Source organism: Centroberyx affinis, unplaced genomic scaffold (genome assembly GCF_046629955.1).
Source record: "Centroberyx affinis isolate AG114_WGS23_722 - 3 ecotype Tasmania unplaced genomic scaffold, CSIRO-AGI_Caff_v1 ptg005839l_1, whole genome shotgun sequence".
Taxonomy (NCBI): domain Eukaryota; kingdom Metazoa; phylum Chordata; class Actinopteri; order Beryciformes; family Berycidae; genus Centroberyx; species Centroberyx affinis.
In genome coordinates this window covers 1-17,802 of record NW_027282962.1, presented here as the reverse complement: position 1 = coordinate 17,802, position 17,802 = coordinate 1, and the positions used below count along the sequence as shown (strand labels likewise).

The 17,802-nt window shown below is 38.9% G+C and overlaps 1 protein-coding gene across 1 annotated transcript; it reads left to right on the top strand.

Annotated features, from left to right (window-relative positions):
- Positions 1-9,483: 9,483 nt before the first annotated feature.
- Positions 9,484-17,658, top strand: LOC139667871 (uncharacterized; the record flags this gene model as incomplete). The annotated part of the gene is made up of 4 exons (XM_071547346.1): positions 9,484-9,653; positions 13,975-14,029; positions 16,603-16,799; positions 17,560-17,658. Coding segments are annotated over exons 1-4 (498 nt in total), but the record flags the coding sequence as incomplete, so codon positions are not given.
- Positions 17,659-17,802: the final 144 nt, after the last annotated feature.

Below are 17,802 nucleotides of genomic sequence, written 5' to 3'. Positions count from 1 at the left end.
TAGCGACTAGCACAACTCTTCTTCTCTAGACACTATCATATTGCATTGTGGTATACAGGAGAAATTGTAGGGTACATCGTATGTTCACTACAATTTGCAGTGCATTGTGGGTATTTATAGTGGACTAGTGAATCCAATTAACCGTTGAGAATTTGGACACTAGAACAAAATGGTGGACACATTATATACTGCACTATTTCTGTAATAGGGAACGGTTTTGAACAGCTAATACTCAAAAACTCAAGAACCCAGTATTTTCACAAAATGTTCCATCTTCCCCTTCACACTACACGTGATTTTCTCTGGAGTGCGATAAGACAGGAGTTCATTCCACCACTGTTTGACTGTGGGTGGTGTTTCAGAGTTACACATCAGTACTGCACATTTCTTAGCAGCCGTCAAAGCAAGTAGAATAATTTTTTCCTGATACTAGTTTATACCAGAAAGTGCCCCAGTATCCCCCAAGACAGTGACACTTGGATCCACCTTGATGTCAGTATGTAATATCCTAGAAAGCTGTGAGAGTATAGTTGTCCAGTATTTGTCCAATTTCTCACACATCCGAAACATATGAAACAAGGCAAAGCAAGCCAAGGCAAACTTTATTTATATAGCACATTTCATACACAAGGCAAACTCAATCTGCTTCACAGAAAACTAAAAAAAAGGCCACAGAGAAAAGGAATGTTTTAAGCCGACTTTTAATAGAGAAACAAAGAAACAAATCTATGTCAATATATTAAATAAATGACAAATGTAATTTGTGAGGAGAGTAGTAGTGTGTACAATGAAAGACATTTGTCAGGACAGACTGAGATTTTTGTCTTTGTCTTTATATGCTAAATAGTTATGATTCAAGCGTTTATGTATCAAGGAGTACATTTTTGCAATCATACTCTTAGGTGATACCATATTCCCCATTACTGCTCCTATTGGGGTGTTGTCTATTTTAGGAAAATTCACTCTGTCTGTTCTTTCATCCAACTCCTTAGCTGCAAGAATTACAAAAACAAAATGAGATGGGGGGGGGGGTAAATTAAATGATGCTCTAATATGATTGAATCCAGCAAGTATCCCATCTTTACAAAGATCTCCAATAGTGTGAATGCCTTGTTCCTTCCACATATAAAGTATTCCATCGAGAAAGTCACATGGTAGGGTGGGGTTGTCCCATAATGGAGCACTGGGACTGATCTTGGGATTTAATTCCATAAATGTATGGTTATCAACAAGTGTATAACAGTGTATAACAGCTGTTTCAAAGGAACTGGGTCCACCATGTGGTGTTCAATAGCTAACCATGATGGCCTAAGGCCATCTGAGTGGGACCAAAACCATACATTGGAAAATTGAGGTACTGTATAATACAGTTTGAAATCTGGAAAATGAATACCTCCCTTTTGAATAGGGGCTTTTAAGTTAGACAATTGAATTCATACATTTTTATAAGACCATACAAATTTTTATAATATACGGTCAATTGTTGAACAGAGTTGAAGGGCATTTTAAAGGAATTACCTGGAACAGTAGATATATTTTGGCAGGGCATTCATCTTCACAATGTTAACCTCCCAATCAGAGAGAATGGTAAATCCTTCCATTTCTTAACATCAGATTTCAGTGGTAAATAATTGAGATCACATATTCTATTCAAATCATTACAGACATAAACACTAAGATACTTAAACCCCCTGGACTCTAAATTTATATAAACTGCAACCAAACCACTAGGTGGCAGCATTGTCATGGTATAAAGCCACAGCCTCCCAATGGGAGAATTCATGGAGTGTAGAATTGCAACAAAATTTGTGATATACATAAATGTTCTGTCACAATTTGACTCTCTTGTTTGTTTGTTTTTGTTAAAGATTATGTTTTTGGTCATTTTGCCTTCATTAGATAGTTTGTTTTTTGTTTGCTGTTTAGTAAATCAATGAATGATTATGTAAAAATAGGTAAAATTACCAGAACGAGGACAAATGAAACTGGAACTGTGCACTCACTGTGCAAAAGAAATGGGAATAAAAGAAGGGAAAGAAATGGGTGAATGCAGAGAAAGGAAGAATACAACCATGTACTCATTGCGCTAAATAAATAAGTAAAATGGATACACAAAGGATACAATCAATTAACGCAATTAATACAGAGAGGCACCTATTGTTATATTACAAACATCCACTAAACATTTAACATTAGCTAGATTGATGTATTGGTCTTGGCCAATTAGAAGCCAGATGGCGAAGCTAGTCGGAAGGAATGTGTGCGCAAAAGAACAGAGGATTTTATTTCAGCATTTAGAAGCAGTTTAAGTTGTGTTTCCCAGGTAAGATTTACCATTGATAGCTACTGACATTTGAAAATGTTTGTTCTTCAGTGTCATTCGGAGATTCCCTTCTTTCACTGCTCGGAGAACCAAGGTAATACAGCCATAAGTGCTGTATTCATTTCTAACCTGAGTAAAGGTGAAAGCTAACTTGTTCGCACAAATCGGACAAATTAAATATCAAAGTCAAGTTCGGCCCATTGCCCGTTTTTTCATTTCCTACTTTTGATCTGAGCATAAAATCGAAAGTACGAAAAACAAACTGTTATTTGTTTTTTGATATCAGAATCATAAACGAATAACAAAATAAATCGTTTTTTCATTTTCCGATTTTGGATTCTCAATTGAATATGAAAAGAACATGCGACATGTTAGCGACAACACTGATGGTACAAAGAAACTCTATAAAGACTACGCTATCTGCCAGAACTGTCTCAAGAAAATAAAGTAGTGCTTACCGAAGCTTACCGAAAAAAGACCCGGTAGTCGTTACTGACAACGCATCAAAAATGACTTTGGCTGTTGAGCTGACTGGATTCCAACATTCTGTGTTTCTGTGTTTTGAGCATATATAGGATTTCCCTCCTCTGTCTTAGGAGCACCACAGCTGCAGAAGCACTTCCACAGCACGAGCGCATAACAGATGATGTTGTCCGGTGGAACAGCGGATATGAGATGCTCTCCGGGTTTCTTGAGCAACAGCCTGCCATCTGTGCTGCCTTCGTATCTCCTGAGGTAAACTGTTTATTGTACACTGTAAAATCTGTATGTATATATTTTTTTTTTCTGTATGTATGTATTTGTGTTTATTTGTATATCATATAGATTCTATGGTAACACTTTACAATAAGGGTACATTAATTAAGCGTTAGTTAATGCTTATTAAGCATTAACTACCTAACCCTTAATTAGCTGTTGACTAATGTGTCTGGTAATCATTTACTAATGGTGTTCATGTTAACTAAGGTATTAATTTATACATTATTTAATGGTCATCTTTATAAACTATTAAATAATGTATAAATTAATACCTCAGATAACATGAACACCATTAGTAAATCACACATTAGTTAACTGTTAATTAAGGGTTAGTTAATGCTTAATAAGCATTAACTAACCCTTATTAAGCATTAACTAACCCTTAACTTAGTGTACCCTTATTGTAAAGTGTTACCGATTCTATTTTAATATTTAGGTTGTGAATGATATGTAATATTAAGGCTGCAATAAGCGATTTTCTGACCGCTAGGGGGTGACAGAAACCACAACACATTTGTAAATAAAGCACAGCAAAGCTGCTGCACTACAGAGGCCCGGGACAAACCTAGCATAAAGGCTAATAGCTAAGCTAAACGTACCTACGGAGAAGTGTCACTGGTTACAAGTTGAACTTTCTCCCGCTGAAGGTTACATGTCCCACAGTAACAAGTGAAGAGGCAGGTACCAAGTTTACTAGTTTAACAAGTTTACTCGCTTCATCGATTCCGCTATTACAAGATTTTTTTTCAGGAATGGGAAGTGGTGAGGGCCGCTCGCGGCGAGGGAGGAGACAAGCTAGTTTTAAAAAAATTAAAAGCTACTGAATGGTCTGGGAGGAGCTTCGTTCCAGACCAGAATTTGACAACAGAAAAGAGGTGAAAACAGCAACACAGCTGGCTGCTGTGTGGATATTGGTTTATATCATTATAGCACAATGAAATCTCCACATAGCACACATTAGTTTCAAGATTGGTTATAAGATATCACGTATTGCAGGTTTAAATCTGTTCGTGTGCGAGATAATGTTGGGTCAAACAGTCGGCTGCAGTCCCCCTCACTGTCTGAGTTGGTAGCAGCTAACTACAGCTTGACAGCTAGAGAGCTAAGGACAGCACATAGCAAGAGACATACCTGTGTTCCTTTAATATGTCAACTGAGTAACTGAATTGCAGGCTGCACCGCACAGCTGGCATTTTGCTTCAAACAAAAAATCTACATGCACATTTAAAACATATGGCCTATAATAATAAACAGAGTAAGATACAGTATATAAAAGAGAGAATGATAGATTGTGACAAGGGTCCTCATTTCTAAAGCGTGGATTCCGCACCAAAAGTTTAAGTGTGCATAAAATAGGAGAAGTACGTATGGACAAAAATAATCAGATTTATAAAACCAGGTTTACGCACAGTTTGTTGACGTTTTATTGTATACTTTATTATATGAAATATTACAGGCACAGCGCCAAAAGCACTTACTAATTAAATGATAAACGGTAACAAACTATAAAAAACATGACAGGATTGTTCATCTGAATTTACTGAACGGAATTATTGGAATGTGCCTTTACGTAGGCCTACGCACTCATCTCATATTTCCTATAGCCTATGTTACCGTATATATCGTATACAATAAAAGGAAATAACCAGCATGAATAACATCATACTATAGAGCAAGGAATCTCTGTCTGTCTGTGTGTCCTTCGCATATCTCGAGAACCGTTCGTCCGATCTGCTTCACACTCGGTGGGTGTGTTGCTGGGGACCCGAGGGCGTGCGGTGTCGGATCGGACACGCGACACGTTCAGTATTAATTCATAAACTTTGAATAAACGAGCGAACAGTGCAGCAGCGGGGCTCGAAGCAAGCGACTGATAGCCTACGCCTATTTTGAACGGGCACTGCACTAGTTGGTTTAATGTCAAATACTTATACCCATAATGAGCTCTGTCCATTAAATCCTTTTGGGAACGTGATTACGCAACACCCGTCTCGCTCTCCTCTGTTCCTCCGACCGACAGTCGACACTCTCACAGGATTTCTCTGAAGCGGTTCTTTGGCACGGCTTGTCTGAAAAAAAGTCTGTTTATGTCGAGTAGCTGTCGATATTCATGTTTGGATATTCCATGGAAATACAGAAGCGCAATTCTATCAGTGCGCTGTAGCCTGCTGTACTCGCAGTGTTTTTTTTCCCAGTGTTTGAGAAATTTCAATTTGAAATCTCAACCCCAGCCGGTGTAAAAAGTCCAATATTGTTCTCGAACAGCTGCGCAAGCGGTTCTTTAGGGACAGACCTGGAATGGACATACCTGTAGCTTTTATTTAGAGTATAGACCTACATCAGAGAGGCTATAACAAATAGGCTACAGTACGATTTTCTTGCTCATTACTTATTCATAACTACGAGTCCTAGGCTATACGAGGCGCTCTAGCTCTAACTACTTCTATTAACTCTTGTTCTCAGTATTTATCATTTCACGGGAAAATTTTAAAATATAATATTGATAAATATATCAATAGCCTACTTATTATACAAAATAAAATATTGATAAACAATATAAAATGTTGCAGTGTCTGGGGTTGGCGTGTCTGATTGGTTCTCTGGAAAAAGAGGGAAAGTGTTCGCCAACTCTGATTGGGTAAAGAGAAAGCATGAATGAATGAACAACACGGTCTCACGAAATTTAATCTATTGATTCGTGTAGATGGACACGATTTTGCCATTTTTTTCATGAAATGAACACGACCTAAAAAAACGTGCCTCCACCACCACCTGAATTACGAATTTGAAAATGTAAGTTTTAGCAAATAAAACAACTTGTTACTTGTGTTACGGTTATGGTTAGGCAACTAAAACAACTTGGTTAAGGTTAGAGAAATGGTTTGGTCATGGTTAAATAAGAAAAATATTTGTAAAAAATGTAAATGAGGCTTACGGTTGAAATGTACTTTGAACACACTGGGATTCAAACCCCGTCGTTGGCATTGAAAGCAAACATATACACCCATCCACCACCCTGTCCACAACACCCTTGGTGGCCACCGTTTTATTTCAGTGTCACACTACTTCCTGAGTCTGACTGACTGTCCGACTGACAGAAAAAAAAAACATTGCGGGCACGAAAGATACTTCCAATTGAAATACATTAGTTTGAAAGTCGTGCTGAGTGTCACGATAAAAAAATTGAAAAATCGTGTCCATTTACACGAATCAATAGATAAAATTTCGTGACTATTTCACGAACTGCCGTGAGACCGGGTTGGAATGAATGATTTAGGTAGTCTTCCTGATTTAAACTGTGTAATACTTCACTTAGACTCTATGTAAACAGGCCGATATGATAGCCGCTCCCCCTGTGCATACTGTGACCACGCCTAAACTGGTTTTCCTGTGCAGTGACATATTCCACATGCTAGGCGGTATTGTGGGTTTTGAAGAAAAGACCTTCCCACGGTGGCCATTTTGAATTTCTTTCAGACAAACATTTCTCATTTTACAGATTCCCCACTGAAAAATTAATTAGCCGTTAACTAATGTGTCTGGTAATCATTTACTAATGGTGTTCATGTTAACTAAGGTATTAATTTATACATTATTTAATAGTCATCTTTATAAACTATTAAATAATGTATAAATTAATACCTTAGTTAACGTGAACACTATTAGTAAATTACACATTAACTGTTAATTAAGGGTTAGTTAATGCTTTTTAAGCATTAACTAACCCTTAATTAATGTACCCTTATTGTAAAGTGTTACCTTGACATTTTAAAGTAATACACTTTAACTTTTTTAACTTTTTTTCCACTGTTTGCATTCAAAACTGCCGGTCAGAATGAATGGGAAACTGTGAAACTGACTGTTAACTCAGTGTTTCAAATGATCCGGTGGTATTAAAATGCAATAGTAGAGTTTTCATCGAGATTTTCCCCAAACTACCAAGACTACAAAGCCTGAGAAATTTGCCCTTAGGCTTGTCACACTAAGCTTTTGTTATCACTTTCATTATTGCCTTTGTTGCATGTAAACAGGTCATAAGACATACTAGTTTTGACTAACATTCTAGGAAAGGAGAAGTGCAACAATGCTGTTAGCCGCTTCATATTTTTTCCAGACAGCAGTAGCGGTTAACCACATACTTACACATATATTCTGTCTGATGAAATGATGTGACAGAGAAGAATCATCCCTGGGCCAGGATCCATCCCACTCAACGTCAGAGAGGAGCTGGAGTCAAAGCATCTTGCGCATTGCATTCCTGAAGCATCTGATCTCTCAACTTCACATGCACAGAAGGCCACTGACCTAGGTTAGTCCTTTCAGCTGTTTGACTCATCTGATCCTCTCATACTCATCAAAAAGAAGAGTGTAAGACAAAAAGTTAAGCCATATGAAAAAATATAACAGCAAAAAAAAAGACCAACTTTAGCTCACTGTCCCAAGACCTGTGCTTCAGTATGAATAAAATCAATAAATCATTTTGACTGTATATGAATATTTTTCAGACATTCCACCACCACCACACACACACACACACCTCTACAAGAAAATAGAAAGATCCTGCATTTAGAAGTGAGATATGGACTTATGCATAAAATACTGTTTACACATTGCGTAATATGTATCCATGTAAATCTTGAGAATACTTTTCTGGAAGCTGGAGAGCTCTCCTAACTTGGTTAGCAGAGACATCTCGAAGGGCATTATCCCGCTTATACCATGGTCACTTGCCAAAGAAAAAAAAATTAAGAGCATTAATTTATATTTTCATGCATTTTGTAATCAAAATGTCAAGTTTTTCACAAGCCATAACTCAGTTTCCCTGGTAACACCTGAGGGTTTGACTAATACCTGGAACAATCATTACCATCCCATAAGGTTCTTATGCAATGGAAACGTTGTTCACTGCTCCAGTAAATAGGACGAACCTTAGATAGGACTTGGCAGCAGGAGATATTTCTAGTCTGCTCAGCTCAAACAGTAAATATAATTTGACAGTATGTTTAAGACTAGCTAGCTATCCAGCCATGTCATTGTCCCCAAATCAATATCAAGATTTTCACGAACAAATGAACGGAGTAAACGGAGGCTTTGACTGCGTTCCTGTTGCTATGGTTACTCATTTTAGATACAGGCTGATACTACGTAGCCAGCGCATTAATTTAGAACGGTGAACAGACAGTTTCACTGGAACTACTTAGTAGGTGTCCGTTATCAGGAATTAATGGACACCCTGCAGCCAATCAGAATCGAGTATTCACCCAGACCATGGTATAAAGAACAAGTAACCCTCACTTTGTGACTGTTATAGCATAATCAGTGGTCTAGTAGCCTCTCTTGTAATAGATAATGTATTCAGGTTCAAGGGCCAGAGTAAATTTGCCCTTTCGTTTAGCACACTAAGCTTTTGTCACCAGTTTCTTTGCTGCCTTTGTTACTTCATAAGACATATGGTCTGGACTAACATGCTAGGAAAGGAGAAGTCGTTTTATGATTGTGTATTGAGGAAGTTTAAGGTTACAGCAACTTCTTTTTCTTCCCGACAGCGGCAGTGGTTAACCATGCACTTTACCCACGTGGTCTTTGTTGTGACACGATGTCACGCACCGTGTCACAACAAAGATGAAGAATCTCATCATATTCTCTTCTCTTATACTCAACGTATCGCTAAGCCGTATGAAAAAATATAACGGCAAAAAAAAGAGCTCACTGTTATGGCCTGTGAATAACATCAGTAAATTGTTTTGACTGCATATGAATATTTTTCAGACATTCCATCACACACACACACACACACACACATACACACACCTCTATAAGAATTTGGATAAAAACTGAAACTGAAAAATGAGTCTTCAGTGCAAAGAAAATACATAGATCCTGCATGTGGAAGTGAGATATGGACTTCTGCATAAAATACAGACATTCCCACCACATACAGACACATAAACACACACACACACACCACTTCTACAAGAATTTGGATTAAAAAAAAATTGTGTGAATTTAATAGTAGGGAAGGGTTGAAACAAAGCGGCATACCTGTTTGATCACATATGAGATATTAGTGCAAATACCAGTTATTTGTACCATGAATACTATCCCCTCCTATGGTGTAACCTGTTACTCCCTATTTCCCCAAGAAGAAGAGCTTTCATATGACGTATACAAATGAATATCTGCCTGGCTGGATTGACAGATGTCCGCGAGGCGAAAGCAGGACAAACCTGTGTGTGGGATAGGTGTCAAAGTACAGATGGAGGTAAAGCACAGGCTTTTGGAGGGTTTGGGCTTAGTCACTCCTTCCTGTGCAAACCTCTGTGGAGCGTATATCTATACAAGTTGTGACGCAGGCAGGGCTAGGCAACCCTCTCGACTCGCAGAGCAAGCAGGCAGTCTGGTCCAGGACCTTTGAGTCGTGAGTATGTCAGCGCAACTGGGAGGCAACATTCTGGTGACCGGGACCAACAGAGGCATCGGCTTGGAGCTGGTGAAGCACCTGGCGGAGAACGCGGGGGAGCGGGACCGTGTCTACGCCTGCTGCAGGGAGCCCGAGGGAGCGGGGGCCAAGGTGAGACACTTCGAAATCAGACGCTCTCATGTTTCTCACAGTGCTCTCTCTCTCTCCCCCCCCCGCCACTCCTCCCCGCGCACACGTTGTCAACTGGTTTGACAGCTGGAGCACAAAGAGGAAGACGGAACATGACTTCATTTGAGGCTTTTTCTAAGGAGCATGGGTTAAGGACCGACGTGAAAAGGTGCAGTGAGTTTTTGGTTTTTGCTGCCCCGTGGCACAAACGACTGCAATATAGGGGGGGGGTAGATAAGGTTGTTGATCAATATCAGTGACTCAAAGATTACTTGGGCGGGTGCCAATATTTCGTTTTTCTCCTTTTTTTTATAGTGTTGCAGTCTGAATTTAAAGTGAATTCAATTTGGATTTTGTCAAAATATGTTTTCAGAATTCTTTGCAAATTCATAGAAAACTAGAAGGGCACTAGGAGAGCGCAGACCTCCGGCAAGGTTCGTGCTATTGTTGCTTGTTCGTGAGTCGGATCCGGATCCGCTCCAAAATCTAATGGGTTCTTCCTCGGCCCATGCTACACCCTTCCCCGAAGTTGCATGAAAATCGGGCCTGTAGTTTTTCCGTAATCCTGTTGACAGACAGACAGACAGACAGACAAACAAACAAACAGCACCAAGAACGTAATGAAATACAGAAATATGTAAGTGTTCAATCCTTTGAGTCAGTCTGTAGAAGCACCTTTGGCAGCGATTTCAGTACGGAGTGTATTTTGGGACGTAAATTCCACAAATAAACAATGAACATGTACACTCGCAGACAATTCACAAATATGTAACACAATTAAGGCGTTGGTTTGTGGACATATCATTTTCACAGACTGGCTTTTTTGGAGATATATTGATAAAACCCATTTGGACTGCTCCTTAGCAGCAAGATGCCGTGGAGTAAATGCATCTTTTGCTAAAACGCATTTTCCAGTCAAAATTGCATTTGTGGATCATCAGCTATTTGTGTATCCCGATACACAAATAACCTTGGTTCTCCTGAAGTGGGGGAAAAATAAAGTGTTTTCATTTTCACAAATACATATATATTTATTCTTTTGGGACCGCATATTTTTCCAAGCACAATTCGGCACATAAATTGTTAAATGTATATTTGTGGACCATCAGTCATTTGTGTCTCTTGTCCCTTTTGTTTTGCTTCCGATTCACAAATGCCTTGGCTCCACCCTAGTACAGTAGCCGATCTGTTGCACATGGAAATCTTTGCAGTGGATCGGCCAATCACAGGAGGAAGTAAATCCCTCATGTAGCCTAGTAACTATAGCTAACTTGGAATTGTGTTTCTTTAGCCTAGAAGTAGATTTAAGTTAGCATCACTCGTGTGGTGTTATCTTTTTGAAAATAATGATTTTTGAGATAATTTCTTAAACAAAAGGACCCATCTCCATTTAACTCAATGGATGCTGAAAACTTTGAAGCTCAATATCTCAGAACTATACCGAAGGCAGATAGAACCTTATAATTCTAAGCTCACGCAATATCAACAGTGTAAGGACTGAAAAGGACAAGCTGCGTAACAGGCATGTAAATGCGGGTGTGAACTGGAAGACACAGGAGCAGAACTAGTTTGATGAACTTGTCCCGGCTTCAGAGCCAACTGCTACATTGTGAATTAACATCTCTCTCCTTTGAATGGCCTATTCCCCAGAGCCGTCTCTCTTCAACAGGTCACACTGCCAATCGTTTGATCCGTCCACTGCTCTATTTACTACAAACTGCCAATGCACTTTGCACTCCTTTGTGTCACTGTGACCCACTAAAAACCTGAAAAAAAAAATAAACATGTGACATTCCCATACACATATCACACACTGACTTTCCCCAAACCAGTGATTCTCAACCTTTTTCATATCAAGGACCCTAATTTAGTCCACTTTAGAGCCACAGACCCCCCATTTGATGAGATTTTGTCTCTCAGACTCAAATTTGAGAATGTTTTTATTGTCGATATGCTTTTTTCCAGAATTCCATGACTATCTATATTGTAGGTAGAGAGATAACAGAGAAACTATGATCAAATCAGTCATTCTTCTACATTCTCTAATTGTGTTAACTTCTTATAAATGAATTAATGCTGAAGTTTAACAATCCATAAACTTGCTGGGGACCCCCTGGAACTCCCTCAAGGACCCCTGGTGGTCCGCGGACCCCACGTTGAGAACCACTGCTCTAGACACTCAGAACATTTCCCCATTACTAAACAACTGTTATACAGTATGTATTTATTCTATATACTCACTCACTGCACACTGTTAAAATGTCCCCATTCACATTATTACTAAATGGTGCATCGACATCTATAAACATTGATGACCTACCTAATCTATAACTGACAAAACACCAACATTTTGTTTGCTAGTGTCATTTTTATATTTTTTTGTATTAACTTTGTTAAGATAAAATAAAAATAAAATGTAGGCTTGATAAGCGGGACCTGTCCACCAATCACACAACTGAGTAATAATTAACTCAGTATTAATTTGAATGGGGACATTACAGTGTGAGTAGCCCACATAGAATAAATACATATAACAGTTTTTTCGTAATAGGGAAAGGCTCTTCGTGTCTAAGTCAAGAGTGTGATGTGTATGGAGTATAATGCAACATGTTTGTTTTTTAGGATCTATAGTGAAATGCATGTAATAAGTAGTATAAACAGTGACAGTGATACAAAGGTGACAGTGATACAAAGGAGTGCAAAGTGCATTGGCAGTTTGTAGTACAGTAAATAGAGCAGTGGACGGATCAAATGCTTGGCAGTACGACCTGCTGAGGAGAGCCGGCTCTGGGGAATAGGCCGTTCCGGTCTGGAGGGGTGGGAGAAGTTATGCAACAAAGGAAAGAAACGTCAATTCACAATGCAGCAGTTGGCTCTGACGCCAGCAAAAGTTTATCAAACTAGTTCTGCTCCTGTGTCTTCCAATTCACGCCTGCATTTACATGCCTGTTACGCAGCTTGTCCTTTCCAGTAATTACACTGTTGATATGCGAGGAACAAGAGGATAACAGTTTCTCAACATTCCGATCGCATCATTTCTTATCATTGCATTAATGCGTAATTGATTTTTCATTGTATCTTGTAATAAAACAAGTTGATGTATTAAATGTAATAAATTCCAGATTCTCTTGGTTTAGTGATTGCATTTTCCCTATTGTTAAGATACAGGTAAGTGACAATGTAATGGAAGTAGCTGAGTAGATGGACATACGATACAGATAGATAGATAGATAGATAGATAGATAGAGAATATTTTGAAAGTATACTTTATGTTCAAAGTATGGCAAAGTAAAATCAAATTAATAAACTATTCTGAATGATCGGCAACCTGTGACAAAACATTTCTATCATGATGCAAATGATCTTTTACTGGAAGACAATCCCACTCATAGTGGCAGAGGTGGAGACTTGAGTCACATGACTTGGACTCGTGCCCCAGTTTGAATTGCTTGAGACTTGACTTGATGCGTGACTTGGGACTTGAGATTTGTTCCAGCAGACGAATGAATTTAAATTCTGTTTTTCTGAATTTGTATGGGATGATTGAATGTATTGAAGTGGAAACTGATTCTAGAAATCAAACTCATGATGCTCTTACCAAGTTTTTATCCTATTAAAACCATATTGCATTGAAAAGTCCTAGATATTTAGTTTTCTTTAAGATATTAAATTGATACTGGACTCTTGATTTGTTCTGACTTGACTTGCTGTTCTATATTTAGACTTGAGACTTGACTTGGGACTTGTGCCTAAAGACTTTCGACTGACTTGGGACTCGAGCAAAGCTGACTTGGTCACACCTCTGTCTCTGTCTGGGTGCAGGTACAGGGTAGTGGAAGGGACTTTAGCTGTATTTAGTCATGAGTTTTTTGGGCCTAATTCAACAAAAAAATGTGTGATGGGAGGAAACCACTTGATCACCCAAGTGACATAACCGCACTGTCTGATGGTCCATTTATGACCGCAGAGTCTGGAATTCTTACATCACATCCTGTGTGTTGGTAAATGTACTCATGAAGAATTTCTTGCTGAACATTGGTTTCCCGTCACTGCCATGCTGCGGTTTTTGACGCAATCCCAGATGGTGCCAATGCATTGTTACAACAGCTTCTAATGGTAAATGTTATGCTATGTTGATGTATAGATAGATAGATAGAGCTTTAATTGAATTTAAGGTTGATACTGTACATGATAACTCACTGGATATTATCAGCCTTAATCTTTAGCTAATTTAATATCCATTCTCTTTTCTTCTCTTCCTTTCATTCCGCCTTCCTCCCTCCTCCTCTCTCGTTCCCATCAGGCCCTGAGAGAGCTGGCCAGTCGGCATCCTTTACAGATCACTGTGGTCCAACTAGGTAAACACGACACACCCGTGTATACACTGCAATATTTTACATTGTAGATACAGTTACAGCAAAGCTACCCTCCCAGAATTAAAATGGGCATTTCCATTAAACTTCCACGAAGGGTCGAATGGCAAAAAAAATTCTTGTCACTGATCAAATCAACATGTTAAGATGAGGAAATGTGCTGTTTGTGACTCATTAAGCAGGTGTGTTTTCATTGCAAAGGCATTTGGCTGAACATCCCGGTGCTAGTGTTAATCATTTACTTTTTGTCGGTGGTTGCACCTTTCTTGGGAGTCTCATGCCCTGCACACACAACCCGGTCTCACGGCAGTTCGTGAAATAGTCACAAAATTTCATCTATTGATTCGTGTACATGGACACGATTTTTCAATTTTTTTTTGTGACACTTTCGCGATATCCCAAGCAGAGTGACTGATGGGAACACAGAGGAGGGAGGATGAAATTGGTGATTGTTCAAACCGGGCGTTACATGTTGCCATGGTGCAGAATTCAAAGCAATCAATTAAATGCACTGCCATAGTCATTTGGAAGAACAATGGATAGACTTTAATGACATCCAATTTGTCAGCCTTTTTCATATCAAGAACCCCTAATTTAGTCCACATTAGAGCCACGGACCCCCCATTGGATGACATTTTGTCTCTTAAACCCAAATCTGAGAATATGTTTTATCATTAGATATGATTTTGTCCAGGATTCCATGACTATCTGTATTGTAGGTAGTGAAAGTATGACCAAAATAATCATTCTTCTACATTCTCTAGTTGTGTTAACTTCTTGTAAATGAAATAATGGTGAAGTTTAACAATTCATCAGTTTGCTGGGGACCCCCTGGAACCCCCTCAAGGACCCCTGGTGGTCCCCGGACCCCACGTTGAGAACCACTGAGTTAGGCAACTTGGAATAGGATCCGCATCAGGAACAACAATATATTAGAATTTACAAAAAGTGTGAAAAACATGAGACGGAGGTGTAAATTAGCATTTCCATAACCACATGAATTGAAGTGATTTGATCTAAACAAACTATATATGAATTTGGACAATTGTATGTAGCATAGTGCAGGCATTTGCATGTACTGTTTTAATACAAAACACCAAGTTTTTCTATGAAGAAGATTTTGGGACTTAAAAAAAAAAACTTGTGACTTTCTTTTTTTTCACTTGTGACTTGCAAACAGATGTTTAAATGAATATTAAATGGCATTGGAATACATGCATCTTTTGGCAAGACATATTTTCCATTTGTGGATCATCAGATATTTGTGTTCTGTGAGACTATAATTCACGGTAACACTTTACAATAAGGGTCACTAAGTTAAGGGTTAGTTAATGCTTAATAAGCATTAACTAACTTCAGAAGGAAGGAAAACATCATGAACTTTTCAGATCATCATGTAAAGGCCAATTCAACTGTACTGTGTAATCAAATACAATGAAATTGCAGATTTAAGAGAACCAAGAACATTGTCATTTTAATATTCCTAGCAAAAAAAACGTGCTGGCCCTCATTCAACAAGCTATCGTGTTAAACCGTGACAAAGATCCTAAGACTTGTGAAACGTTCTCATGCCACCGAAATGAATGCAAATGACATCCTGATCATTTACGTATGACACCCAAAATTATGCCCGTGTGATGACTCTTGGCCTACAAAAAGGAAATTCGCATACCCTGCATGCACGCTACAGACTGGAACATAGCCAAAGATCCAAAAAGCAGAGATTTAGCGAAGCAGAAGTTGACGTATTGGTTGCAGAGGTTGCCGCCCCAAGAGAGTTTTATTTGTCTTAAAAGTATGACTAAAGGCTGTCATAAAACCAAAATTTGGCAAGCAATTGCGTTATCTGTCAACATGTGTTTCAGCTGACAAAAGGAGCCTCCAGGAGGTTTGTCTCGCAATTCTACGAAGACGCCCGTTTCCTATCCTAGCCGTGCCATGTTCATTCTCAGGTCAGAAAGAAACGGTCTGATAGTAATTATTATTATCACTATTATTAGTTGACACCAAAGGCCTGTGGCAGCCTACAATGCCAGCAATTCCAATAGTTTTCCATGCGCAACACATCGAGTTCTTTGAAAAGAGCGTACACGTTTTCCCAGGAGACATGAGAAAGATCGTAGGGCTACGACAACGCTGGAAGAGATAAATGCCGAGTTTTGAGGTCCGCTTTAAGATCAGACTTGATCGTACGATAGCTTGATGAAGTCCAGTGTGTGTTGATTGTGAATTCTGTCATTTTCGTCTCATTATGATCTGAGAACTCCATCGCTGACAAATAGGACATACTGTAGTTTCATGTCATTTGTAGATTTGTTGGGAATTTAAAGCAATATTCCATTTAGTTTTAACATGGGGGTTATTTGGCTCTTCACCACCATGAAAACCAGAATGTAAACTAATCATCAAGATCAGATGCAGCTGGACGAGTTTGTAGCATTCAGATTTTTTACTTCCCATTAATTTGAATGAGGCCACGAAAACAGACTGAAAACTGACATTTAACACGTTCGCGAACAGATTCGTGTTCGTTTATATTCACGCGTTCATATCCGCAGACACATCGGACGAGGCCAGTATCTCGGCTGCCGTGCAGACAGTGGGCGAGCGGGTCGGGGCCGGAGGTTTGAATCTCCTCATCAACAACGCTGCTATCAACAGACCGGCCTCACCGGCAACGCTATCTCACACCGGCAAAGCAGACATGATGCAGGTGTACGAGACCAACGTGGTCGGACCGTTTCTCCTGGCAAAGGTGGCTTCGTTTTTCCTCACTTTTCTCTCTTTACAGTGTACATGCAAACACACATATATGGCACACTGGACTGTAAATCTCTTGCTTTCTTGGTGCTGTATCCCAAAATGACTGACATGATTGGAGGAGGGAAATGGCATGAAATGTTATTGATAGGTCAGATAGTAACGGGATACAGCGAAGAAAAACAGAATAAAGAGCAAACCAACAATTTCAACACCAGAGCATGTAAAAGAAAAATGTAAAAACAGTATGAGAAAAAAGTTGGATTACAAAAACACAAACACAACATACTGAGACAAAGAAAAAAGGAATGTACGATACCAAAATATACCAAAAATGTGAAATATATGCAGTATGAAAAACGAAACATTCTAGAAATATCACACTATATGCAATGTATAACAAATGTAGAGCAGTGTATTGCTGCCACAGTGGGGAAAGAAAACGGCTTAATATCTGGTTATAATGAGAAATTTTCCTTGTTATTACTACATACCAATTTATTTCGTTATAACAAGAAAAGTACCTTATATATGTTATAACTTATAACGACACAGTTTTTATCACGAGAAATATGTTGGTATGTCATAATAATGAAAAAAGATCATTGTAACATCAAGTCATTATAACATGAAAATATCTTGTTATAACCAGAAAAAGATCTTGTGATAACATATACAAATACCATACATATATCATACATTTATCATATTCCTTCTTTCCTTCCTTCCCCTTCTCCTTCTCTCTCTCGCTCCAGATGTTTCTTCCACACCTCCAGAGGGCGGCAGAGTGCGGGTCACCTCCTAAGGACAAAGGTCAAGGGGTCAACATCTCCAATTCTCTTCAGTTTTCTACTGTACAGCTGACCGTGTTTCCCATGATTAGAAAATGTTTCATTACCCTCAAGTCAAGGCAAACCATTGAATATGGATTGCAGTCAATGGTAAACCCCCCCCCCCCCCCCAAAACAAAACAAAACCCAAAAAACCCAACTGAATTA